General features: G+C 41.8%; 1 protein-coding gene across 3 annotated transcripts in view; it reads left to right on the plus strand.

Moving 5' to 3' along the window:
- The first annotated feature begins 281 nt into the window (after positions 1-281).
- ncoa3 (nuclear receptor coactivator 3) overlaps positions 282-25,960 on the plus strand; it is a 30,414-nt gene continuing 4,735 nt past the window's right edge. Inside the window, exons 1-15 of one of the 3 annotated variants that reach the window (XM_029502335.1) lie at positions 282-370; positions 17,473-17,541; positions 18,115-18,164; positions 19,564-19,668; positions 19,949-20,109; positions 21,433-21,533; positions 21,719-21,893; positions 22,044-22,235; positions 22,422-22,508; positions 22,717-22,860; positions 23,364-23,511; positions 23,631-24,220; positions 24,320-25,287; positions 25,393-25,516; positions 25,679-25,918. In XM_029502335.1, coding sequence (XP_029358195.1) covers positions 19,583-19,668; positions 19,949-20,109; positions 21,433-21,533; positions 21,719-21,893; positions 22,044-22,235; positions 22,422-22,508; positions 22,717-22,860; positions 23,364-23,511; positions 23,631-24,220; positions 24,320-25,287; positions 25,393-25,516; positions 25,679-25,918 — 3,016 coding nt within the window. In that variant the 5' untranslated portion in view covers positions 282-370; positions 17,473-17,541; positions 18,115-18,164; positions 19,564-19,582. The remainder of the gene's footprint in view (positions 371-17,472; positions 17,542-18,114; positions 18,165-19,563; positions 19,669-19,948; positions 20,110-21,432; positions 21,534-21,718; positions 21,894-22,043; positions 22,236-22,421; positions 22,509-22,716; positions 22,861-23,363; positions 23,512-23,630; positions 24,221-24,319; positions 25,288-25,392; positions 25,517-25,678; positions 25,919-25,960) is intronic. The other 2 variants (XM_029502334.1, XM_029502336.1) reach the window with 2 other exon arrangements.

Here is a 25,960-nt window from a genome sequence, read left to right on the forward strand (position 1 = left end):
TTTTTCTTTATAATACTGAGGAATATATTATTCACCGTGGTTATAATGTGTCGTTTACACAAAGCTGCTTTTCTGCCAGACTATAAATACATTTTTAAATCTCTCCTCTAATAATATCAGTGCCTGCTACTCATATCACCTACGGGTATTAGTGTACGTGTAGTTCATATTGAGAACGTGGATAACAGTTTGATGCGGCTTGCCCGGGAACGCGACTACATTACCCAGAAGTCCTGTCGCTCAGCTACAAGCTGGCTCCCTCCGCTCTGGGAGTGTTTCCCATTTAAACAAACACGGTCCTGCCGAAGATGGCGGAGAGTTTGTAGAGGCGTAAAAGAAACTGCTCCACTCAATGAAAGCGTCGAAGCCGGTGAGTTTTATGCAGCTGGTTTATGATTCAGTTATAACCAAGTTTTGAACACAGATACTATTGTGTGTTTGAACCCGCTAATTTGTCTCAGTGGCAGTTTGTGTTGCTCCGCTCGGAGCAGGCTGTGCTTTTTAAGCTACCGTGACACAACGAGCCACCCCAGTGCTGTCTAGTTGTTGTTGACTGTGTTTTATCATAGTTTCGGCGACCAAACTGTGAACATTATGATAGTTTCTGCACAGCCTGTCTCAACAGTCCGCCGCTGTCAATGGGTTCTCTGTTTGTCGGTGTCTCCATAATGCGTTAGCTACAAAGTTTACGAGGCACAGGCTCCCCGATCGGCTGAGGACATGCAGCCCAGTTAATTCAACGCCGCTCATGAGTGAACTCGACTGAGTTTCACGTCGCTTATGTTGAACATTTTTGCGCCTCTGGGTTGTGTTCATTGTTCACACTAACCCTGAAAACGACGGCACAGTCACAAAAAAAAAAACGAACTGTCGGACTTGCCTCACAGTTTCGGTACAGGAGACGTCTACAGCTCACGATAGTTACGCTGCTGTAGTTGTGTCTGTAGCAAAAAATCAAATTAAAAGCCATTGCCCCTCAGATACTGATGTCCAGCTTTCACCTTTAATCTAAAAGAAGAAAATCACATTCAAACACAATTAAGTTTACTTTTATTTTTATTTTAGTATCTATATCAAAATACAAATACACAATACAAAAAACAAACAGCAGCAAACTAATGTATGTGACGTTTTGCTGGCTTAACACGATGACTTGGAGGTCATGTTAAATCGGTGCATCACTGTCCATCACTGCTGACAATCAAGCTTGAAGTTAATAGCTCAACGTGGCTGCTCTGGAAAATCCACAGCATCTGTTATTTATTTGGATAGCTCTAGTGAGATTATGTGTCCATGATTGTAATGGCTGGTAAAATAGTCCATCATAGTGTGATGAATGTTGGTTTTCACTGCTGATAAATCATATTTAGGTGTGTGAGAGGCAGACTGGAAAAGGGAGATGGATGTGTTTTACTGCAGCAGAGGTTGAACACTGGCTGGATTCAGGTAGAGTCCAGGCTTGCTTTCTTTGCGCTCCACAAGGTGCATGCTCAGCACTCAGATTTTCAGGTGGTAGAAGGACATTCTTGGAGTGCGTGGTCATGTGTAGACAAACAATTAGGAGCTAGGTTAGTCATTCCACTGAAACCGTTGAGCTCTAAGTGTGCTGTCGCTCTCTCTGCCTGGGGCCATCCCTGCCAATACTTGCAGGCATTTACAGCTCAGTACTTATTTCCATGTGGGAGTCTCTGAAATTATGTAGGTATCTGTATAATTGCTAGATGGTCTAGCTAATGAGATGTCACTTATTGATAAGATATTTCTTCTTTTAAAATCGTGGCACTAGTTAAATGGGCTGTGATATCTTAGTAAAATGGACATTCATACTACCATTTAGAAATATTAGCAGCCATTTCAGGGATGATGAGCTGGGTTAACTTATAGCTTTCCTGCATTAATAAAAGTGAATAAAGCCTTCAAAGTTGATGCCACATTTGATGACTTAGGTACTCTGTGTGTACGAAGCCAGTGTTGAGACTAATTGTGTTTCTATACTGCCTGTTGGCGCATTAGGACTGCACTGTACAGAATAGTGTGCTGTATATCTCTCTCTGAATGGTAAGAAGAAGGCAAAAGACATACTTGGTGGCCAGAAGTTAATCATGCAAGAGTGGGAGACATGATGGTTTGAGTTGAAATGGACAGAAGGTGACAGCAAAGTTAACCGAACCACTGCGTCTGTGTTGTGACAAAATATTGCAGCATTATTTGACTTCTATTGGAGTCAGATGCCACATGTGTGTTCTTTTGCTAGTTAAGCCAAAATTCAGCCAACATGATTCATTATTTTTAACTTTTCTAATTGTTCGGTTTTTTTCACAAATGCTTTAACTTCAGAAACATGACTTGTGACAATGGATATTACAGCTAGAAAATTGAAGTCCTCAGAACATTTTAACTGTTAAGCTGGGAATGAATAAGTGCAAAAGGTGCTACTGCCAGTCTTCAGCCATGAGCTAACGCCTTTATTTTGAGTCTGATGGAATGTCATTACTCAAGCCCACATATGCGGTATTTTTGTAAGTGGCAGAATGACCACTGTGGGAACCTGTCCAATGAACTGCTTCTGCTCATATTCTTGGCAAATGGAGCCCCCTGTCCCCCATTCTCTGTCCCTTTATCTACCACTTTCTTTCTCCCTCACACAGGGTGTCAGGCAATGTTAACAATGAATCAATCTTTGGGGGGATTCTTTGACTGCAGATGGGGTGAAGAAGTGACTTGGATGCATGGCTTTCGTTCTTTGTCTGCTGGCCCCTGTGCTCTCAATAATTCATTAATTTATCACTTTTTCTCGTGGGACTGGGAGAAGTCTCTGTGGTTGGTTATCACCTGTTTGATAATCAAATGAGCTTAAATTTAGTGGCATTACTGATATTTTGCTAATACTTACTAAGTTATTCAAAACAGATTTGTGTATATATAATGCGTACTATGTGTAGATACTCCATAATATTGGGCACATTTGTGAGAGATGTTAAGAGAACACAGCAAGTCCAAAATGTCCGTCATTGTCTGCAGTCAGAACACTGTTTATTGATGAGATTCTGACTTCTGAATATCAAATGATACTAGACAGAAAGATGAAAAAGTCCAGTGCTTGCCTCTTTTGTGTGGTAGAGCCACTTTTGATAACTCTCTAGTCTGTCTTTGTCAAGCTGCATTTTTGCGTTACTGATGTCTGAATAGATGGCATTCCTTTAGTGTTTCGTCAGTCTGTGCCTTAAGTGAGACAGAGATAACAAGTTTTGTTTCAAACAACTGCCAGTCGCTCATATGGTATGTTTTTAATTTAAGATTAATAGCTGTGGGCTGGAACAGTAGGCCTGAGAGGATCCTTGATGACACGCAGAGCTTAAAGGACAGCCTGATTGTTTTACCTAATTGAAATATGACCCTTTGGTCTTAGTACCTTTTTTGTTAGGCAGTAATACAGGGAGTGCAGGAGGAAGCTGCTTTCACAAATGTGTCGTATCTCAATGTTACAGAGGTGCTGTATGTGAGAACACAAATATCTGAATCAGTTGGAAGGGACATTAAATATTCTTTACACTACCAGTCTCACTGCTATGAAGACCATGTAATATCTGATTAAGCCCTCTTATGAATAGAGCAGGCCATTGTTTGGAGAACTCACAGCGAGTGAGTGGACGTGTCATTTGGACATTTTTATCACACGCAATGTGCTGTGAACAAAACATTTCGATTTCCACAACGAACTTCTTGCACCACGTCCTCCTTTACCCAGGAGCCACCTGGATTGCAATGCACTATACTTTATACCATTACCTCTTTAAAAATGTGTCTAAACTGTTAGCCAGATTAGCTAAAAAGACAATTAAGCCTTTGGCTTTACGCTTAATGTAAATATTACTATTTTAATAACGCACAAGGTTAGAGTTGAACTTCCCTGACAATCGTACTCTAATTTAAACCAAATTAGTTTTGCAAGTGATATATCTCTAACCGAATCATTATTGAATGTATTCTCCATGTGTCCTGAAAGTGAATATGATTGAACAGCTTTTGTCATTGGAGCAAAAAAAAAATTTACAACCAGGGGTTTTCATTCAGGGTAAGTGCAACTCTATCAAAATTTCAGTCATCATTTTTTCATCAGTGTTCATGGGGTTTACCTCGCACTTACTTGTATTCTCTGAGGCTTTCCTTTGGGTCAGTTAGACTTGACTCTGACTCGTCAATGGAGAGGTTAGGGTTAGGGTTAACCCTGTTTTACAACCAGGTTTGTGAATACAAAAGTTTCCTTCGGCCAGCTCTAGCTGTGTTAAACATCCTGCTTAGTCCTCACATCTCAAGGTCACTGTGAGTGACAGAGATCTTCTGGTTGTGTTTGTCACAATGTCCATACCCTGTGCCGTTGTGTTGCTGTGCAATACTCAACAGGTATGTCTACTTTTTTTCCTGCCAAAGTCTCAAGAGCTAAATTTAGAAAACTCTGCCAAACTAGATAGTCGCGTTTCCACTGCTAAAATATTTACAGCTACTTCGCCCAAACAAGTAAGAGTGAGAGTATGACATTGGAGCTGCTTAAACCAGATTGTTAGTCATTATTTTCAGGAAGCCACAGCCAGTCTGCCGGGTCCTAAGTCAAGCAGTGCAGTTTGCACTTTAACTGTACTGAAGTCACATCTCATTCATTCTTTGGTCCCATTTTCTTAAACTTTGAGCTAATATTCAAGTGTTAGGCTAGCAGAGCCATATGTGAGCCATGCACACTTAAAGCCAAACGGGCAGCCTGAAGCAATCATTGCACCCAATTCCAGTTTATAACCAGCAAGGATTTGGAACAGTTCACTCTCTGTAGTCCTCGTTGATTGGACGAACGCAAAGTTTTATTAGGGAAGGGGGTGCCAAGAGCTTTGTCACCCCTCCCCTCTTTGCCCTTCCTCTTTAACTTGCACTCCCCCTTTAACTTTCGCTCCCCCAGCTGAAGAATGCTCATAAAATGGGTTCACCTGAACAAGCCAGTGGGAGGGTGGCTCCCTGGCCTACTTTTGTTACCATTGTAAAATGTTAGCAAGACCTTGTTTGTGTTTTGTTTAGGGCCCCCCTTTTATAAAAAAATGCTTTGGAGGAGAGACAGCAAGGGTGAAAAAAGTTTGGTTTGTGAGATAACTGCTACCAGATGCTCTCTCTGTCTGTTATTCAGTGTAAAGAGAAGGAAAGAAGCGGATTGTGATGAGGAGAAGTGACATTATCATTTCTGGTTGAACTTCTCATCTGCTACAAATGGCGCACTCCATCCTTTCGCTGCTTTAAGTTTCCTTCACCTGAAGTAAATGCTGCGTGCATACAAAACATACGAGTAGGAAAAGGTGTCTATTTCCTAGTTTTTTGTTTGTTTTTTTTTTTAAACCAAAATGAGAAGAGGCTTTAGCTTCGTGCTCTGTAATGCACCTTGGTCCTCTGTCCCAGACTTTCACAAAACTAACCTTAACTGCCCTGAACTCAGTCCCCTGTAATTTTGCAGTGTCAAATGGATGGTTGCCTTTGTTTCCTATATTCACATTGTTTTCCCATTTTCTGTCTGTACATCACCAAGATGAAACTGTTTGATGTCGGTCTTATGTGGCAATAGGGTGTGGTTTCTGGATCTGTCTGGATTGAGAGGCGGCTGTGGCTGGCATGGCACTGCAGCAAGTTGTAAGAGGATATGAGACCATCTAAGCAGGGAGCATAGGGGGACTTAGTGTCTTCTGTCTTGTATTTCCTCTGCAACTTAAAAGTTTCCTTCATTAAAAGAAATTATTATGCATGAGTATGCAGGCATATGCTTACAGCATTGTGTTACAAAGAATTACAGTTTTCCCTGTGAATTTTATTGTACCTTTAACTTCAAAGAAAAGTCAAGACGTGAATGAAAACCTTCCAAACCATCATTAAAAACCTGTCGACATACTACAGCATGTCAACACTGGTATGGCATGTGTCTGATAATTTATTAGTACCTATTTTTTATGTAACAGTTACTTCTTAACTTGGCAGCGTCCCCCCACCCCAACTCCCCGCTTTCTGGATGAAGTGGAAAATGTTCCTTTTACAATTACTGTTCTTCACTGTGCCCAGTGATGTCACCCCTGTTTATGTGGCTTGTCAAAAGGTTGCTGCTCTGGAGCTTCCCGTGTCCCAAGAATAGCCGAGCTAACACTTGCCTTCTGTCATTGCCACATCACATCAAGCTTTGCACCAATGGCAGGGTTCATAGAGAAAACAAACACTCACAGACAGACATCGTTTCGAGCCAGTGTTTTGTAAGGAGCTGGGTCTACTCTTGGCAGGAGATCACCACGTTTCCATTCAGCAAGCCCCTGGTTGTACTCGTATATGCACGACTGGAACTAGTGAGTCTAAACAAAGGTGCTTTGAATGAAGGAAGGGAAGTAAAGCTAAATGAACCCCACACTCACTGTCCATACTACCCTGATGTCAACCCGTTTAAGTGGCGACAGTAGAGTTCTGACAGATTTTGGGCCAATACCACAGTCACTGGGGCTGACCAGATCAGACAGACAAGGATCATTATCACAAGTAGAGTAACAATACAATCAAGTATACAAGATACAAAGTCACAATTTCATACTGACTCTGTAGAATGCGTGAATGAAAACAGAAACATCTATTATTTTGGCATAGCATATACATTGACCTTTCTTTTGTTTTTGTTTTTAAATAAATCTGAAATCTAATCTTTCATTGTCGTGAAACTAAATGAAAGGGAATATATAGTTTTAATGGGATATGTTTGGATTACTAATTGAGCAGTACAATGCTCAGATTTTTTAATAGTTTTTTTATTTTTGCTTAAAAATGTGGTATACTGCAATAATTGTTTGCGGTTTCACATCTTGATCAGTAAGGTAAAATGTATTACTTTGTCCTTGCCCTCCATGATTATATTGATATTTTTACCTATTTTGATTTAAATTAAAATACTTACTAGTATTATTTGCTACGATGAAATTATGTTCTGAGCATAAAAGCAATTCGTTAAATAACAAGTGGTAATACGTTACTGCAAAGCTTTTATACTTGCCGATGGATGTTTCTGACACAGACCTGTGGTGAGACTTTAAGTGAAAGACACAGGTGGCACAGTAATATAACTTGTATACAGATGTTATACTTTTGCCTTTGATCAAACCTCGACCATGTGCACTTTTGATGTTTTGTGTTCTGTCTTATGTTGTAAAAGAAATACGTAAGGCTTTGTGAAGAAGCAATGTAAACATCGGCCATTTAAAGCCTAAAGAAAACTGGACTGGATATATGCTGATATTGTTGTAATTATTAGTGATATTGATATGTAATCAGCAGCACGGTGGCATATTGGTTAGCGATGTTGCCCCACATCAAAAAGATCCTGGGTTAGGTTCCTGGGTCTGGGGCCTTTCTATACAGTGGGTTTCCTCCGGGTGCTCTGGTTTCCTCCCACCGTCCAAAGACATCATGTGTGGGTTAATTGGTGGCTCTAAATTGTCCATAGGTCTCAGTGTGAGTGGTTGTTGGTTACTGTCTGTTTCTGTGTGCCCTGTGGCCCTGTGATGACCTGTCCAGGGTGACTCCACCCTCACCCAGTGTCAGCTGGGATTGGCTCCAGCACCCCACGCAACCCAGAAATGGATGAGCAGTGGAAGATGAATGAATGATATGTAGTCATCACTCACAGTGGTTTCATTAAAAAAAAAAAACACAAGGACATTTTCAAATACAGTGATACATCTCTGCAATTTGTATTGCTACTTAATTACAAATCAATTCTACTTAAAGGAGATTGTACAAGAGCTGCTGTTAATAAAGTAAGGAGGAATTTCAGCAACAGTAAATACAAAGCACTTAAACAGCTCTATGCTGGAGACACTTGGAGCACCTCACTGTTGAAAAATGCATCTAACACCAGTTTGACAAAACTCCCCCCAAACTCCATTTGCCAACATGAGGACTACTCAGGGAGATTTTTTTTTACTTTAGTCCAATCCATACTGTTATGAAAGTATCACAAAGCAGACTGCAGTATACTTTGATTTGTTCATACCTCCAGTTTGACACCTGAAAGCCTCTATGAACCCATCAAATTTATTTCCATACGGAGCAGTGTGCAGGTCTTCAGGGGCAATCACCTTGAATGTGTGTGTGAGGGTTTTTTCAAAGCCACAAAGCAATGACTGGCATGTGTCAAGTAAATCAGTGTGTGTTGGCCTTTTACTCCCTCCCTGTCAGTGTGAGGGCTTTTTTTCAACAGAGTGCACTGTCACCAAGACAAACACAAACCTATAGTTGGATTATAGGTCACCGTGTGTGTGTGTGCTGTCAGAGTGAGCAGCTCTGATTAAACTCATAAACAGATTCTTGAGTGTTGTGAATCAAGACCAGAAGAGTGCCTCATTTTTATTTGCTCCATTTGCCTTCTCTGAGTGTCTTTCAACACTTGGTCCTTGTGACCCCTGTATCCAGCCTGTCTTCATAAGTCATTGAAACACACTTTTAATAGTGTTAAGCTAGAACTGAGCGGCATATGGTTGGCAGAATGCATGGCAGGCTCTGTAAAGGATTGCTGATAAGGAAAACCTAGGAGTACAATAGAAGAGCTAATGAAGTGCACAAAGATTAGATTTATATTTTATCTTTATATAATACATAAAATAATTTTTCTTTTGTTTTTTTTTTTGTTTCATTCCACCGGATTGAAAGACATGGCCATGGTGTCTGTGTCGGTCTGCCAAATTTTCTTTATGTGCTCCCTGGTTAGTGGTGATCTTTTTTTAAATTTATTTGTTGCACTTTTATGATTAACAGCTCAACAGCCCAGGAGATAGGTAAAGATAGTTTTCTGCTGCTCTTGCTCTCAAGTACTCATAATACCTCACTTCTTTTTTTTTTCACCTGGTTCTGTCAAAACGTAAAACTGGGCAGTTGAAAGAAAGGAAAAGGAGTAGTAAGGGGAAAATGGGAGATTTGGGGGGGCTGCAGTTCAGAAACTGGCGTCAGACCATCTTTTGAGTGGAATTCTTTGCAGGGGTCAGAGTTCAGGCACTGCAGTGTGGCGCTGTGATTGGTTGAAGAAAGGTGAAATGAAAACCACAGTAAACTTTTGACCCCGACGCAGGAGCTCTGCAGGAACGCCCAGCTCCAGCTCTGGTGTGGTGGAACAGAGCCCGCTCTCTTCCTGTGTTTACTCCGCCAATCCAACAGGGACGGTGGGGAGAGGAGGAGGGGGAAGAGGGGGGTGGATGAGGGAGGAGGGAGGAGAGAGAGACACAAGAGGAAGAGGGAGGGAGGGAGGGAGGAAGCAAAGAGAGAAAATCGGCAGAGCAGCATTGTGGTCTGAAAATGAATGTGTTTTACAGAGAGGCACAGTTGAAATGTGTACACAAGCACATTAACTGGAAAGCAAAGTTAAATCCAAGCTCCATCTTTGTAACAACATGACGTCATTTAACAAACTGGACCAAAAGTAATTATACTGATTGACATATCTTCGCATGGAATTGTCTGTTGTTTGGTGAGATTTGTCTTTCTGCTGCATCTATATCAGTTGTTAGTGAAGATGTGTGTGTTATCAGACTGGACAGGGTGGAAGCCGATCAGGCCCTGGAGTTCTGGCTACCCAGATAAAAGACTGCTTAGCCATTGATTAATGAACTGATTTCCATAATATTAGCCCTGTGTGATCGCAGCCGCCTCCATTTTGTTTGGTCATTGTGGTCTTTACACTATGTCGTGAGCACGCTCATTTCACCTTGCTATATGCACCAAGATGTCAACTCATCAAGCTTATGGAACATGTGAAGGGATTGTTAGAGCCGCACCAGTGCTGTGAGGCTGAGCAGTGAAGTAGTTGGTGTAATCTATACCCGCGTGGGTCCTTTCCTGTCCCTTTCTGTTCTTTGTCCCTATTAATGATGAATAGTTGTAGGAGATGCATGTTTGACGCACGCACGCACACGCAGTGGAATCTGCCACCTCTTTGTTTCCACCTTCATTTATTTTCCCTGGTTTTTCTACACATTGCAGTTTGTCTGAGAAAATGGGGAGATGCACACACAGCCTGTCAGAGCGCACTGTGTGTTGCGTTATGCGAGGGTGGGGGATGTTTTTTCTAGGGGGAGACGCAATCCCATGAAGGCAGTTTTCTTTCTGCTTTGAACTACCTCCTGTCTCTCACCACATTTATGTATGGACATTTTGTTCATGCAAGTTTGAGGAAAACGGCTACCAGTACAAATTGCTGTTTTATTTATTTATTTTTTATATTGACTTTTTTGTGTGGCCATTTAAATTGATCAAATTTTTCATCATGAAAGTTAGTGATTGCTGCACATGGGCTAAGAAGGGTTTTCATTTAGTGATGATACTCCTCATGTTTATTTTTCATCTGCCAAGTTGGTATATATAAAATATGGTAACTGCTCGATCTACAGAACAAATGCAAACACAAGGTGATTTTTCAGTTTTCATTTTAGGTTATGACTGGTGAATTAAATCAGGTTGCATGTTATTTCTGATGCTTATGAAGAATGCTTCACAAACTTCACCTTCACCTTCTTTGAGGGTGTATTTCTGTCTACTCTCCCACCACCACCTCCACCTGCTCTTCTCCCCAATTTGCTTCACTACTGTGTCTTTGAAAGGTATGCTTTATTCCACTGTGAACTGCTCCTTGGGTGACTTTAATATTAACTCTAAATCCATCTAACTTGTGGAGGCTTTCATTTGAAAGACTTTTCTAAAGTGGTTTTCACATAAGAACTCTAGACTGCTGTCCAGAGCATCAGCTCTCGCACAACTAGAGATGCTCAGAGCGAGATATGTTTTCCCCAACTGGAAACACTGACTTTGGTTTAGGTGAGGGATTGAACTTAGCATAGTGTGCAGGATGAGGATAGGAGTGTCGTCAAACGCCCACTCACCTGCCGTCAGTTTTCTGGGCAATGACCTGCTCCAGTTACACATGGGTTCAGTTGGACATAACGCAGACATTGTACTTCAGTGCTGGTAGAGTAAAGTCCATTTAATGTCCTGTTAAACTGATTTGGCCTCAACTCCTCGGATAATGGCTAGAGAGTTTCATTGCATGTGGGAATGCAGCTGAGGTGTGTGAAATTTGTGAAAAAGAAACAAATTATCTTTGTATTAAATTATTATAGCTGTTAAGTATAATTTCACAACTCAGACATGATTTCAATGGACAGTCACAGTAGAAATACAAAGAAGAACAAAGTGGCAGGAACATCTTCAACAACACAAGTCTTGCTACAGACAAATGAAAGCACGGGTGTTTTCAGTCTGGTTTTTCTTTGCTGGAATTTCACAGCTGCCTCAGCATCTAAATGGAGGCTTTCTCTGAACAATTTACAACTTGGCTTTTTAAAATCCACACTTGTACACACATGCTTGACATATGTCCTCGTCTACCCCATCCATGGGTCTCATTGTGTGGCAGCTCTCTCCATCTTCCATCAAAATCCTCTGGCTCCAGTTTAGTCCCAATAACCCACGCTTCATTAAAATCACATGTAAAGCTGGCAAGAAAAAAAGCAGCAAGCAGTTCTTACAACGGTGCATGTGACTGCATGAAAATATTTTCTTCTAGGAGTTATCTTCTTCCAGAATGAAAAGGGAATCCCCCAAATGTTAAGATGATAGATGGTTGTTTAACAAAGTGAAACTTGTTTTTAAATAATGTGAACAAATCATCCACAGCTCCTTTGCTTTCTTAGCAACATTTAGCAACTGCAAAAATGCTCCACCATCATCTGTTCATCTACAATTCAAAAACATGCAAGAATGGCTGCACATCAAGAAGGATTATTTTCAGTCAGCATTTGCCAATCCTATTCATTGTCCAGTTTTTTTCCCCTCTGAAAACAAGCACAAGCACAAAAGTGCAAAGACTTGGACAGTACACTAATAGTGTTAGCATGGTGGCTATCCTGGCGCCTGGACATTTGAATTCTCAGTTTTCAGTCAGATTTCTCTACAGTCTGAGTTATGTTGGCATGCATTGTGCTCTATAACACTCCAATCCATTGTGCAAAGGCTGTACTTTATGTATTTATGTTCATATCATTGCACCAAGTCAAATAATTTGGGAGCTTCACAGCATACTCCTTATGAGCTGTTCATTGTTATTGGACAGCATTCTATTTATTGTGATATGAAAACAAGTGAAACCTGATAAACCTGTGAGATATGAGATAGTTGTAAAGGCAGTCATTACTATACCATGAACTGTGGGCTTCACTGTAGCTTTATATATATCTTTTATTTATTTATTTGTTTATTTATTTGAGGGGTGGTGCAAAGAATCTGCACCAACCCTCAAATAAATAAACAAATAAATAAAGAATCTTGAATCTTTAAAATTAGTTTTTGTTAACCATAACTTATTTTGTGAATCAAGTATTTCATATACTTCTTAAATTGCATTCTTCAAACCCTTTTTTGGTATTAATATTTAATTTTATGCATGAATAAAGTACAGTTACCAGTTATTTGGATGAAAACAGAACATCCCTTAAATGTTAAATATGCACATGGAGGCTGGGTTCGTCATGAGCTTCAATGGCACCCAGTGTAAAGCTGGTTGTCTGCTCAGCAGAAGGTGGAGAGCTTCTTTGAAGAAAAACAGGAAGTCATTCTGTCCTTTTGTTTCCTTTTTGCACTTGAGTTCCCAAACTCTAGTGGACACCTTTTTGTTACTTTATTACCTTGTCTCTTTAGTGTGTGTGGGTTTGCTTCTAGTAGCTCACATCTAGCACCATCATTATTGTTACCCCTCTTGGTGTCTCCTTCTCTCTCACATGCAGTTCTAATAAGGACATTTTGGGTACATGTGTTTTGGGTGAGTTTTGGGGGGATCTATAATTGTGTGTCTGTTCTTTGTTTTGGGTGGGTCAGTGTTTATTGTTGGGCCTGCCACTCTTTGTCACAGGGAGCTCAGATTGCAGGCTTTATTTCAGGCTGAGCAGGAATGTCCTCCTCACTATTCTAGTACTGACTGACTGACTGACTGACACTGCTGCTGCTCTGGCCTTAAGCCAAAAGCCTTTTATATTGAAATTATGTTTACCAATCACTGAAATATTTCTTTGTGGCGCAGAGAGCAGAAAAATAAATGTCATTTAGTACAAAGTTTACCTAATTTCATGGGCTTCGCATGTGTGAGACAATTTGTTTCAAGTTCTACAGCCAGGGTGATGTGCTCTTAAGCTTATACCCGCTAGGCATACAGGAAAAACAATCCTCTTTTTAATCTGTAATTTTTTTGTTGCACTTTTAGTGTAAGTATCCAGTAAGCATTCCAATTTTCAGGGCAGGGTAGTTTCACACACGTCTAGCCTGAATGCAGGATCACTCTCGGAGGGAGAACAAAAATCAAGACACAGATTTAGGTCTATCTCTGTGAGTTTCACACTTTAAACCTTTTATTTCCATGTATGAGTGAGGTTACTCTTGATTGTAGTGTTCAAGCATGTAATACATGTGTCCTTGTTAGATAATCATGTCACTGATGATGTTTAACAGCTTGTTTTGTAACTCATGATTTAAATGGGAGTGGCTGCAATGTTTGCAAGTAGTTCAAAAGGTATGAGGATGTAAGGCCCCTCGCAGACAAAGAGGTTCGATATACAAATTGTGCCCTGTCTTTACACACGCTTACTTTTGATCAGCTGAACAAGTAAATTCAGTGTTGGAGTTCATTCTTTGCCAAGAAAGCACAGCCAACTTTTAACATAGAAATATTTAGCGTGAAAAACGTATAGCCACGTGCAATGCACACATGAAGCATGCAAGCGCCCCGAGCCACAGGCGAAGAGGATTACAGTATCTCATGAGCTTCACAATGGTCAAATGAGCAACCACGTACCAATCTTAAAAGCTTCTGTTCAACGATAGCAACTTGTTTCCCTCAGAGAAATTGACTTAAACAGCAGCAGTGTTTCGTTGTCACAACTAAAGTTTGTGGTCATATTTTGTAACTTAAAAGATATAATTTGCTACTGTCTTAATTTTATCTAAACGTTCCTGAAGTATGCTCTCCTTAAGAGCAGCTTCCCTTTCTCAATATTTTTTTACAACATACAGGCCATTCTCAGACCAACATTGCCTGCCAGATAATCTAATCACAACTCCCTACTAAGTGAAATAAAGCTCAAGACATTTAAAATAGCTTATAAAATAAAAAAAATGTAAATAAATGAAATTAAAATTAATATTAACATTCATTCATCTTCTACCACTTATCTGTTTCCGGGCTGCAGGAGTACCGGAGCCAATCCCAGCTCACATTGGGTGAGGGTGGGGTACACCCTGGACAGGTCACCAGTCCATCACAGCAGCGGTCCCCAACCTTTTTTGCACCACAGACCGGTTTAATGTCAGACAATATTTCCACAGACCGGCCTTTAAGGTGTGGCGGACAAATGCAACAAAATAAAGTTATACGATTGGCATAAAAACTGTGCTATTTTCTAATAAACGTCAATTCACTGTGCACTCATATGCAACTTTATTAGCAGCGTCTTCGTAACATCGCGCCAACAACGTAACATGAGTAACATACTCTCTGCCCTTTTTCATGGAAGTTGCAGGCTCTTCTTCTGTCTCCTCACTGGGGCATTTCCCCTTCATAAACTGTCCTTTTCTTTTTCTTTTTTTTTTTATCATTTCGCTAGCTTGTGGGTTTAATTTTATCGATAACGTATCACATGATCGAGACGTCTTGACAGGCGTCAAGAGTGATTCATAGATGGATGTAACGGAGAGAATCTGGTCATTTTTCAAAATAAAACATTGTTCAGATTCAGATAATAAATAAAACATAAATAATCTAAGTTATTTATTCTTTCTGTGTGGCCCGGTATATCACAGGACCAACATACAGAGACCAACAGCCACTCACAATCAGACCTACGGACAATTTAGAGTCACCAGTTAAACCAAACATGATGACTTTGGACAGTGGGAGGAAATCCACAGGGAGAACTTGCAAACGTCACACAGAAAGACCCCAGGCCGGGAACCAAACTGACAACCTTCTGGTTGTGGGGCAGTAACACTAACCACTATGCCACCATGCTGCCCTGGATATGAACATATGAATCAATATTGAGGCAGTTGCCACCATTAAATCATTGTATTGAAGAAAAGTTGAGACAGCTAATATATATTCAGTTGATGATGAAACTGTGATTGAAGTAAAGAGGATGTCAGAAGAGTAGACAGTCTTTCAATGTGGCCTGAGTGATCAGATCTCTAACACATCCTCAGTTTGTCTTGGGTGCCTTCACACCTGAACTTAAAACTGTCCACTTGTGATCTAATGACGCAAGCAGATCTAAAACCAGGTTTGAACAGGGCCTCTGGGTGCTCTTTCAAAGTAGACTGACTAACAGCAGCAGTTTACAGCCTCACATCCCTCTGCTTCAGTGGTGTATCTGCACAACTCGGCAGTAGACTCGGGACAGAAAGCGTTTTAGTTTAATATTATTTAGTTTCATTTGTAGCCTAATATTTGGTTATCGGCACTGCACTGAGTTGCCATAATAAGTAAAAGAAAATTATTTTCTTGATGTAAATTTAAGGCTTTCAGAATCAAAATAAAATGACTCAAACAAGTTTAGGTGATAAACTGTATGACAGACGAATAACTAGCATTGATACCAATATCAGAAATGTTCTGAATGATACCCAGCTCTCCTCAGCTCTGTGCACTGTCACCACTTTCCTCCCCTCCCCCTCACTGTTCTCCTTCCCCTCCCCCTCTTTATTCTGCTCAGTCTGCCTAGACTCCTCCTCCACCTCCTGCGGTCCATATTCATTCGAGTCATGCTTACATCTCTAGCTCTAAATTATATTTCACTTCCAGGTTTTAAGTGTGAGTGTGTGTACGTTTTTTACAAATCATGGGCAGAAAAGACAGGGATTGACACATTCTCACAATAATCTCAAAAATGACACTTAAGAGTTTAAAAAATAACATTTACATTAATAAATAGATTATCAAAAGCACACATGTGGCTTCTTCCCCCTGGTTTCTGTGAATTCTTGATTTGTTGTTTTGATATTGGGAGAAGTCGATTCTAAATGATTAATCTGTGTTTGAACAGTTGACGGAAAGGGAACGCTTTTCTCTCTTTTGCTGTGTTAAATTATTCAGCTGCAGCATTAGCTCAGTAGCACCACTGCATTTAGGACTGATGTGATCAGTGGTCTGTGATGGTGGATCACACACACACAGATTTTGGTGTCATGGATTCTGGCTACTGCCTTTTTGAAATAGCTGGGCTAACTTATTCAGGTGTCATGATAGGATTCTTTTTCTTTTCGTGAGTTTGAACATTTGTGAAATGAGTTTTTCTTTAGCCATTCCTTAAGGACAACAACAGTAGTTCAGAAATTACTCACACATGATTGTAGATTGGTTATGAAGAATTTGTTTCAAGCCAAGTGATTACTAGATTTCATGAAGGAGAAAAACATCTGGCAGGCTTATCTGTGGCAGTAGGCTGATGGTGCTAAAGGTCAGTGGTTTTGGGGCAGCTTGTACCAAAGCTATGAAGGCTTTTGCAAGGTTGAGATCCCATGCGAAGGTCCTCTGATACTATAAGGTGGCTAAAATATCCACAAACTATCCAAAGGTTATTATAGTGGAGAGTAATATTGTCCACACAACTTGGACATTGAAAGATATATTTCTGTTGCTGTGTGAGAGCTTATCCAAATGCTATGCTGAAAAACACACAAAACTCCCCAAGGCCATCTGTACTGTGATAATGAATATAATGGTAAAGTAGTAAAGCTTATAGTTGTGCATGGGCAGTGTCTGATGTATGTTTCTCACAGTTGTAAGAAAATGAGATGGGAGCAATGAAGGGTGACATGCACAGTTGCTTCAAGTTTACTATAAATAATGCCACAGCAACAAGTAAAGTGCTGCTTAGTTATGTGCACAGTCAAGACATTTCTTGGACCATTTATTGTTAGTCATGTTTTTTTTTTTTTTTAAGGAATTCCACAAACTCTGGGGAGAAGGTGTCAATGTGTACGTGTTGTCTTGTCCTCTCAGCTAAGTTTGGGCAGACAACTGATGGTCAGCAGCAAACATACAAGGTGTGAGGAAAAATGGGTGGCAGGGAAAAGAGGCCTGATAAACAGAATATGTAAATAGGGTGGATGAGTGGCCACATTTCCAGGAAAAGGAAGTGATGACGCAGTGGAACGGGCTGTGAGGAGGACACAAACAGGATGTGTTGTGCTGCGGCTTCCTGTGCAGTTTTACAAATCAGTTTTTTCCCCATGAATTTCTGTGAAAGCAAAAAATACATAAAATAGCTTATCCTTTTTTTCTTCAAAGGAAGCAGACGTGACTGTTTTGAGTCATGTTGAGACCTCTAGACATTTAGAGAATACAACAGTTCATGAACTTTTTATTTTCTCCTTCCATTTCAGGAGATGTTAAGACATTGACACAACATTTAGACCCTGAATGGAGCTTGACTGGGGATTGTACTGGCCAAGGTGAGCACGTGGTCTATGTTTCTGAACATACACACACCCACACACACTCAGGTGGAAAATCCATATCAGTCAGAGATTCAGACCATTTTATTTCTGCTCATGAGATGTTATATTTCTCACATTAGCAGCTGCTGTTTGTGAACACGTCATTTGTCCCAGAGCTGGTTTCACATAGGCAAATGAAGCTGATTCAGGTCAGTTTCACACTGCCAAGTCTGTTTAGAGTCATCCGTGGTTTTGGTGGGCTGATGCTCAAAATTTCTCACTCTGCTCTACAGGTGTTGTGCTCTTGATGTTGGCAGTTTTCACCTCTTAAGCATGTCAGGCCTTTAGAATATGGAAAGTGTTTCGAGTGCAAAATTAAATGTAGCTAATTAAAATTCCATGCAAACATAGTTATTTTGTTACCGTGTTTGCAAAAAATTACAAAATTACAAAAAATTCTTTACAGTTGTTCTTGTTTTCAACATTGCCTGCCTATAACTAGTGTAGAAAACATATTACTTTACTGTGCATTTCCTGCTCTCAGAAAGGCTCCCAGCAGCCCACAGCTCTGCTGTTTGTCCGTTTCAGGATGTGAGGCTGACTGAGGGCTGATGTCATCTTTCTCCACTACTGCAGAGGTGAGCCTTAGGACAGAGATCAGAAAGGAAGGAAGCAAGAAAGAAAAAGAAAATAGGAGGGGGTAAGCAGGGAGTTAAAGCCAGGGCAGGATAGGCGGATTTTGAGAGGGGTGCTGAAAGGTAGACAGACAAGAAGCATGCGATTCAGATTTATGGTGCAGAGTGTGTGTCTGAGAGTTGGCGCTCCTCTAGCAATAGTGGTGGTGGTGGGTGACTGGACTGCATGTCCTAGCCTGCTGTTGTGGAGCAGGAGTTGCATAATGGTTCTCATCTATTCTACAGTTTTCCACTCTGAAATGAATTCACTCACTTCATGTTTATGTTGTGTGCACATACACTCATGCAGACACAAAGTCCAGGAGCGACTTGTAGTAGAACAATCTGGTTGAACATGCCACTGCTTTGTATGTGTTTCTGGGTGGGAATTTAAGAGAGCTTTGACCTTAGAGGCTGGCTGCAGAAGTTTCCTCTAACATGAACTTTGAAGGGGTCAGACACAGGGCAATGCCAAAGCAAGAAAATAAGGGCAGGGTCGCTAGCCATTGAGTACTACACCCAGAGAGGGGGGGGGGGACTGTCTAAGGATGGTATGGGGGATAACAGCAGTAAAAACTTACTGGAAGAAAGAGCGGATGTAGGCTAGTGGGGAGAATGGAGAGGAAAGAAAATGCGGAAGAGGGATAGTTCTTACTAATCCCTGAAATACATTGTGGAGCCTCAGCTCAGTTGTTTTTTAGGCTAAACAAACCTGACCAGTGTATTTTTTACTCATGCACACACAGGTAGTCAGACAAAGAGGCAGTCTGGTGAATATGTGCCTTCCTGGGACAGTAGCTATTAACACTCATCTCGCTCAGAGACTGCCTTGACATGCCTGAGCATGAAAGTGTACTAGAAACAGTTTGTATATGCAGTATATTGCTGCTGCTAGCAGAGTGGTATCATTCTAGTGGGCAGGCTGGCTGAACGCAAGATGACCCATCTCCCCCGAGGCTCCAAATCACTACATCATCATCAGTTGCTCCTCACAGTGGAACAGATGAGATTTCACTCCCATCAAGCACTAAGAAGGGACCAAGGCTGCTTTGCTAACTGGATAGAGTACGCTCACATAAATCTGGAAGAATCTGCAATCCCTACTGCTCCCCTGGACATTGACAAATTTATAACCTCAACAGCTTAGAGACTTTGTTTAACACCCCCCCCCCAATTGACACTTAAGCAAAGTCTCCTTGAATTAATTAATTAATAAGTAATTTCAGTGGACATGTCAGAAATATTCCACCGAGGCCACGCACATATGACGATATAAAAGCCCACTCTCAGTCCGCTCTGAACATTTTGCACTGCCTGTATATTTGTATGTATGGTTATGTGATGTTGGACTGTGTACTTTCAGCTGCTGATATGTGCTGAAGATGAGTGGCGTAGGAGACAACTCATTGGAGCCGCTGTGCTCTGACCGCAAGCGTAAACTGTCCACCTGTGACACACCAGGCTTAGGGTGAGTCAATTCTGTTCAAGCATATTTCCTATGTCAATTCACCTTGGCTGCTACTAGTCTTGGTGTGAATGTGAGCCAGTGCGTCAGGTCACTTCCTGCCTCCTGCCTTCATGTAAACATCACTACCTCCCTAGTGCAAGTGTGTGTCTGTGTGTGGGTGTGTTCTGCAAGCAAAATAATTGAAGCATCAGAGCCCCGGCTGTATGGCCTGCATACGAACGGGGCATAGGGAGGTGAGGTTACCATGGCAACGTGTCTAAACCCCTTGGCGCCCCAGCAGGTGTGACAAGCGTCGGAGGGAACAGGAGAGCAAGTACATCGAGGAGCTGGCTGAGCTCATCTCTGCCAATCTCTCGAACATCGACAGCTTCAACGTCAAGCCTGACAAATGTGCCATCCTCAAGGAGACTGTGAGGCAGATCAGACAGATCAAAGAGCAAGGTACCAGCACTATAAAACTACAACCATACACCCCAACTCATGAGCAGAAAAATATGAAAAGCTTGATTATACTTGATGATAATTTGATCAGTCAAAAAGATGTTTTTTCTTTGTTTGCGTTTGTGGACTAGACAGTGAATAAAGTTGAATCGTGTCAAGTACCCTGCTGCAGGACAGATGATGCCAGTGATGAAGTGGTGCATTTGGTTTATAGCCAGACTGCTTCAGACTGACAGCCAGTTTGGCTGTTTGTATCACTGGGGGTAAATGAACACCAGTAATTGAGAGCAATCCTTGTTGGTCATGACTCAAGGCTGTCAGTGACCATGTGTGTCACTTAGTGCCAAACCCTACTTCTCTCTTGGAGACTAACAACACGGACTCAGAAATCAGACCTTAAAGTGGTGCTTCTATCCACAGGCTGATTTTCAAGCATTTTTGCAGGTTTGACATGATTTGATTTACAAAAGGAGACTTTTCTTCCCAGCTTGGTTCAGAATTAGATCTGTGACGTTAAGTGAGTAAGGAAGACAGGGAGAGAGGGAGACAGAGTGAAATCACACTGGAATCTACCCAGAGGGTCACAGCTGGCTACTGCTGGTCGTGGCATTGTGCAGCCAGGTTGCCATAGTTACAGGATAGGAATGATGGAGGGCTGCTCTCTTTTTTTGTTCTTTCTCTCTGTTGTCCAGTTAACACACCTTTCCCCTCCCCCTGTTTGCACATCTTAGCTCTCAGCATCAGTGCCCCAGGTGTCTGTCATTCTTTATCTCCGTCACTGCTTTCTCTGTTCTGTTTGCTCACAAGGCCAATTCTTTTTGAAAAGACATGAAACCTGTCCTGTATTGTATCAATTGTAATTTTGTTTAGTCTTTCACACTGCAGATGACCCTGTTATATGGAATAAGTGGTATCTAACAAAGCCTCAGACACATGCTGATTTTAAAAATAGAAAGGCATGCTAATCATGCAGCTATGAATTGTGCTGCCACCTGGTGGCTGGAAGAAGGACCTAATTAAAATGTGCAAGTGAGTACATTGTACAAGTGAGGCAGGCAGTTTAAAATTGTAGAATGAATTGCCTTCAAAAATATCCCATACATGAAAAAAATAAATAAATAAATAAAACCAATTATATTGTTTCAGAAAACATGCAGGCCGTGTGTAGTCCTCAAAATCCTGCCCTCTGTACTTTCAGAATAAAATCTTTCAATTGGTGTCACTTACAATAGTACCATTGGGAAAAAATTGAGATGCATAGGTAACTTTTGTAAAATTATTATTGTCTTTGTCAGTATTCCAAGGTGCATTATCTTTCCTCAGGAAAAAGCTCTTGCAATGATGATGATGTCCAGAAGGCAGATGTGTCCTCCACCGGTCAAGGAGTCATTGACAAGGACCATCTGGGACCACTGCTCCTACAGGTCAGCTTGGGGACAATCCCTGTGTGGGGAAAGACCAACTGCAATTAGCTGCCCGTCTATATGCTGGACCAGTGGTTTGCTGTCATTGCTCATTCTTGAAGTTGATAGAAATGTCTCACCTGGATTAAAAAAATTTAACAAGCCATCCTTTTTAACTCTCCTTTCTGTTACCCTGATGCTCTCAGGCCCTGGATGGTTTTCTGTTTGTGGTGAATCGAGAAGGCAGCATTGTATTTGTGTCAGACAATGTGACCCAATACCTGCAATACAAGCAGGAGGAGCTGATCAACACCAGTGTCTACAACATTATCCATGATGAGGACAGGGAGGAGTTTCATAAGAATCTTCCCAAGTCCACTGGTGAGACATGAGTTTTTCCATGTGCTGGAGTAAACACATTCAAGATCATGCATAAATAAATGTTCACTCAGTCATTTAGTCAAACAGATACACAGTGTGTCATTCTCAACAGTTGACAAGTGTCTTTTCTTTTTTTTTTTTCTTTCTCAGCACCAAATGGGGCATCATGGGGTGGAGATGCACCCCGCCAGAAGAGTCACACTTTCAACTGTCGGATGCTGGTGAACTTTGTCCATGGTCAAAGTCATGGAATGTCAGAAGAGAGGCCTGGCGGCCAACGCTATGAGACCATGCAGTGTTTTGCTCTCACTCAGCCGCGGGCCATGATGGAGGAGGGAGAAGGTAAAAGTTGTTATTAAAAATTTCATGTTTAATTTGTACAGTGTTTCCCCTTCCTTGCTTTTACACGGTATTTAGGTCTTGTACTATAACCTGGTGACTTTGTTAGTAAAATCATTTATTGAATTTCCAGATTTCCCTTCATTGTAGCTGAACACAAATTTAATATTGTAATGTTTCTCTCCTCAGATTTACAGTCCTGTATGATCTGTGTGGCACGACGCATCACTGCAGTAGAGAGAACAGAGAGGTTTACCACGCGCCATGAACTGTCTGGTAAGTTACCTGTTGGTTTACATCTAATGCATTCCCCAAGGCTGGTTATTTTTCCACCTCCAAATATAAACATAAAAATCTCAATTCCAGATGTACCGTCTTTACTTGTCCTAATATGACAACGTGATCTCTCATTCTAATTATTGTAGGTGTTAAGAGTTTCTTAATGCACTCAATCTAGAATTATTGCATGCATCTTCTATTCCAGGTAAACTGATTGAAATTGAACAGCAAGCCTCTCTTCACACCACTATGCGCCCAGGCTGGGAAGATCTGGTTAGGCGTTGCATGCAGATGTTCCTCAATCGCAGTGAGGGACAACCGTGGTCCTTCAAACGTCACTATCAAGATGGTATGTCATGGTGTTTTTTTCATTAGTATCAAGGATGTCCAGCTACTTTGACAGGTGCACACAGTAGCAACTTAATTTCTTGAGCAGTTCACCAGGGTCAGCCATTTACATGTAAAAAAAAAAAAAAAAAAAGAACCATGAACTAATAATAATCATCAGTACACCAGGCCACATTATCAGACACAATGAATAAGTGTGAACTTCTCATACTTAACTAGCAACCAGAATGAAAGGAGTAGACAAAGAGCTGACACATAACATATGCTTACGGTTATGACTGTAAATATGTTACAAGCTAAACACAAGCTTTTGCTTTGCTCTTCTTTTGCAAGAAAATATAAATCATCTGTTGTAACAACATCACAGAAATGTGTATATTAACTACACTAACTATTTCAGTTGCAGCCTCTGGCAGGTTTGCATTAGTAATTTGTTTCTATGTTGTTGGATTGTATGCTTTGTTTCATTATTGATGGCTTGAATTATCTTTTTGTCTGCTCCAGCTTTCCATAATGGCCATGCAGAGACCCCACTCTACCGTTTCTCACTCTCTGATGGCACTCCAGTCACCGCCCAGACCAGAAGTGATCTCTGCAGGAATCCAAACACCAATGAACCACACTCTTTTTTGTCTACACACTTGCTACAAAGGTGCAAATAAATGCGTTAATAATTCAAACCAGTGTGAATAATTTTAGCACATTTGACTGACTATCTGTCTCCATAGTACAGCCAAAACTTTGTGTTTGTTTGTTTGTTTTTCTTTTTAGGGAGCAGAATGGTTATCGTGGAAACCAAGGAGGTGGCATGAGGCCTCAAAATATGGGTGTGAACAATCCCAACCAACAGATGAACATGGGCCCAGGAGGGGGCATGGGCATGAACAGGGGCTACGGCATGGCTGAACCAGGCAGTATGCATCCAAGGGGAATGGCTCCATATGCTGGAAGCAACCGCATGAATGCCATGAACCAGATGAATCCAATGAATCAGATGAATCCCATGCATCAGATGAACAACATGGGTCAAATGAATCAAATGAATCCCATGCATCCAATGAACACCCCCATGAACTCAATGAACCAGTTGGGCCCCATGAATCAGATGAATCAGATCACTCAGATGGGCCACCATGGCATGCATCAACAGCAGCAGCATCAGCAGCAGCATCAGCACCAGCATCAGCAGATGGGTCATTTCCATGGAGGGGGAGGTGGACCTGGAGGCAGTGGGTATGGGATTGGAATGACCAGCCCTCCTCAGGCCAGTCCAGGAATTAACGGTCCCCCACACAACGTTATGGGTTCACCCAGAGTCAGAGGAAGCCCCAAGATGGGAGCCAGCCCCTTCTCTCCTGGTGGTGCGAACCAAACTTTTAGAACGTTTCAGATTAATTAGATGTAGTAAGTCACAGCTTCATCATCACTTTTTCACATGCATCTTGTTTCTCCTTTCACAGGTATGAACTCTCCCATGAGCTCTAGTCATCCTGGTAACTCTGGAGGTGGAGGAGGTACCACCTTCTCAAGTAGCTCCTTGAACGCCCTCCAAGCCATTAGTGAGGGAGTAGGCCACCCAATGCCCTCTCCACTCACCTCCCCTCCTCCTCATAAACCCGACAGCTCACCAAGTATCAACTCCACCAACCAGTCAGCAGGGGGACTATGTAAACCAGGCCTTCCTGCCTACTCTGACTCCAAGAGTCCAGGTACCTCACTGGGGCCAGGAGGAGACCCACAGTCTCAGCCACACCCACACACCCCCACCAGTGAAGGCCCTCCTGAAAAGCCAGATAGTCAGGCCAGCAGAGAGACTGGTCCAGTTGGAGCAGAATCCAATCGACGAGTCCCTGATACCAAATGCCACAAGAAGCTTCTGCAGCTCCTCACCTCACCAACAGATGAGCTGGTGCCACCTAATCACACATCAAACTCCGGACCCACCTCCACATCTGAGGCTAAAGATGGAGCAGCTGGTGTCACCAGCCATTCTCCCTCAACAAGTGTGTCCTCCTCTACCAGCGGAAATCACGGTTCTGTGTCCTCCTCTGCTGGCACTGGACATTTACCAAGTCAGTCACTGCAGGAGAAGCACAAGATCCTTCACAAGCTCCTCCAGAATGGGAACACGCCAGATGAGGTGGCACGCATCACAGCTGAGGCTACTGGAAAGAGCAGCTTGGATTCAGAAGCTGGGCCTGCAGCCCCTGGAGGAGTTAGGGGGTCAGAATCAAAACAGGAGCAGCACAGCCCTAAGAAGGAGAAGCCCCACGCCCTCCTGCACTACCTCCTCAATAAGGACGACTCTAAAGAAGGTGGTGATATCAAGCCAAAGTTGGAAGAGTTGGAGGGGAGAGGAGCTCAGGGTGTCACCAGCTCAGACACCCACTGCATGGAGGGAAAGGTCAAGTTGGAGCCACCAGATGAGGTAGGTTTTTTTTTTTTTTTTCCTTCCTCCCCCAATCTATAATGGGAAGGCGTAAACTGTAATTTTAAAGACCTACTAGAATATTGTTTACCAATCATTGCTCAGACGGAAACCCTGGAGACTATTCTCGGTGTTCCAAGGAACAACTCTGGCTTCTACCCTGAGCCAGACTCCAGAGCAGGCAAGGAAGTTGGAAACAAACAAGGAAACATGTCCGACAATTTACATGGTAAGTTTACAATTGAAATCCTAAATATTATGATTAAGTGAAATGCTGGACTACCAAAATGATAAGCAAGTTGTAAGGTGTTGCATTGGGTATTGCTGCATGAAAGTTGTTTATCACCAAGTGTTTCAGAACCTAACCTTCTTGGCATGGGATGTTTTCCAGATGGTGACAAAGGCCCGATGCCTCCAAATCCACGTGGTGTCTATCAAAGAGCTTTGTCCATGGACGCCAAACCAATTGGTATAGATGGAGCAGTAGGAGGTGGGCTGGCCATGAGAAGGAATATCCCTTGTCCTACATTGGTCAAACAGGAGAACATGGATGCTCCAATTCGACCTGGGGCTATACCCAATGGTTTCCCTGGAGGCATGGGTGTATGTTCACCAAGAGCCAATCCAACAAGTAATTTGAACTTTTTTTTTTTTTTTTTTTGGCTTTTTATCT

This window comes from Echeneis naucrates, chromosome 5 (genome assembly GCF_900963305.1).
Source record: "Echeneis naucrates chromosome 5, fEcheNa1.1, whole genome shotgun sequence".
NCBI lineage: Eukaryota > Metazoa > Chordata > Actinopteri > Carangiformes > Echeneidae > Echeneis > Echeneis naucrates.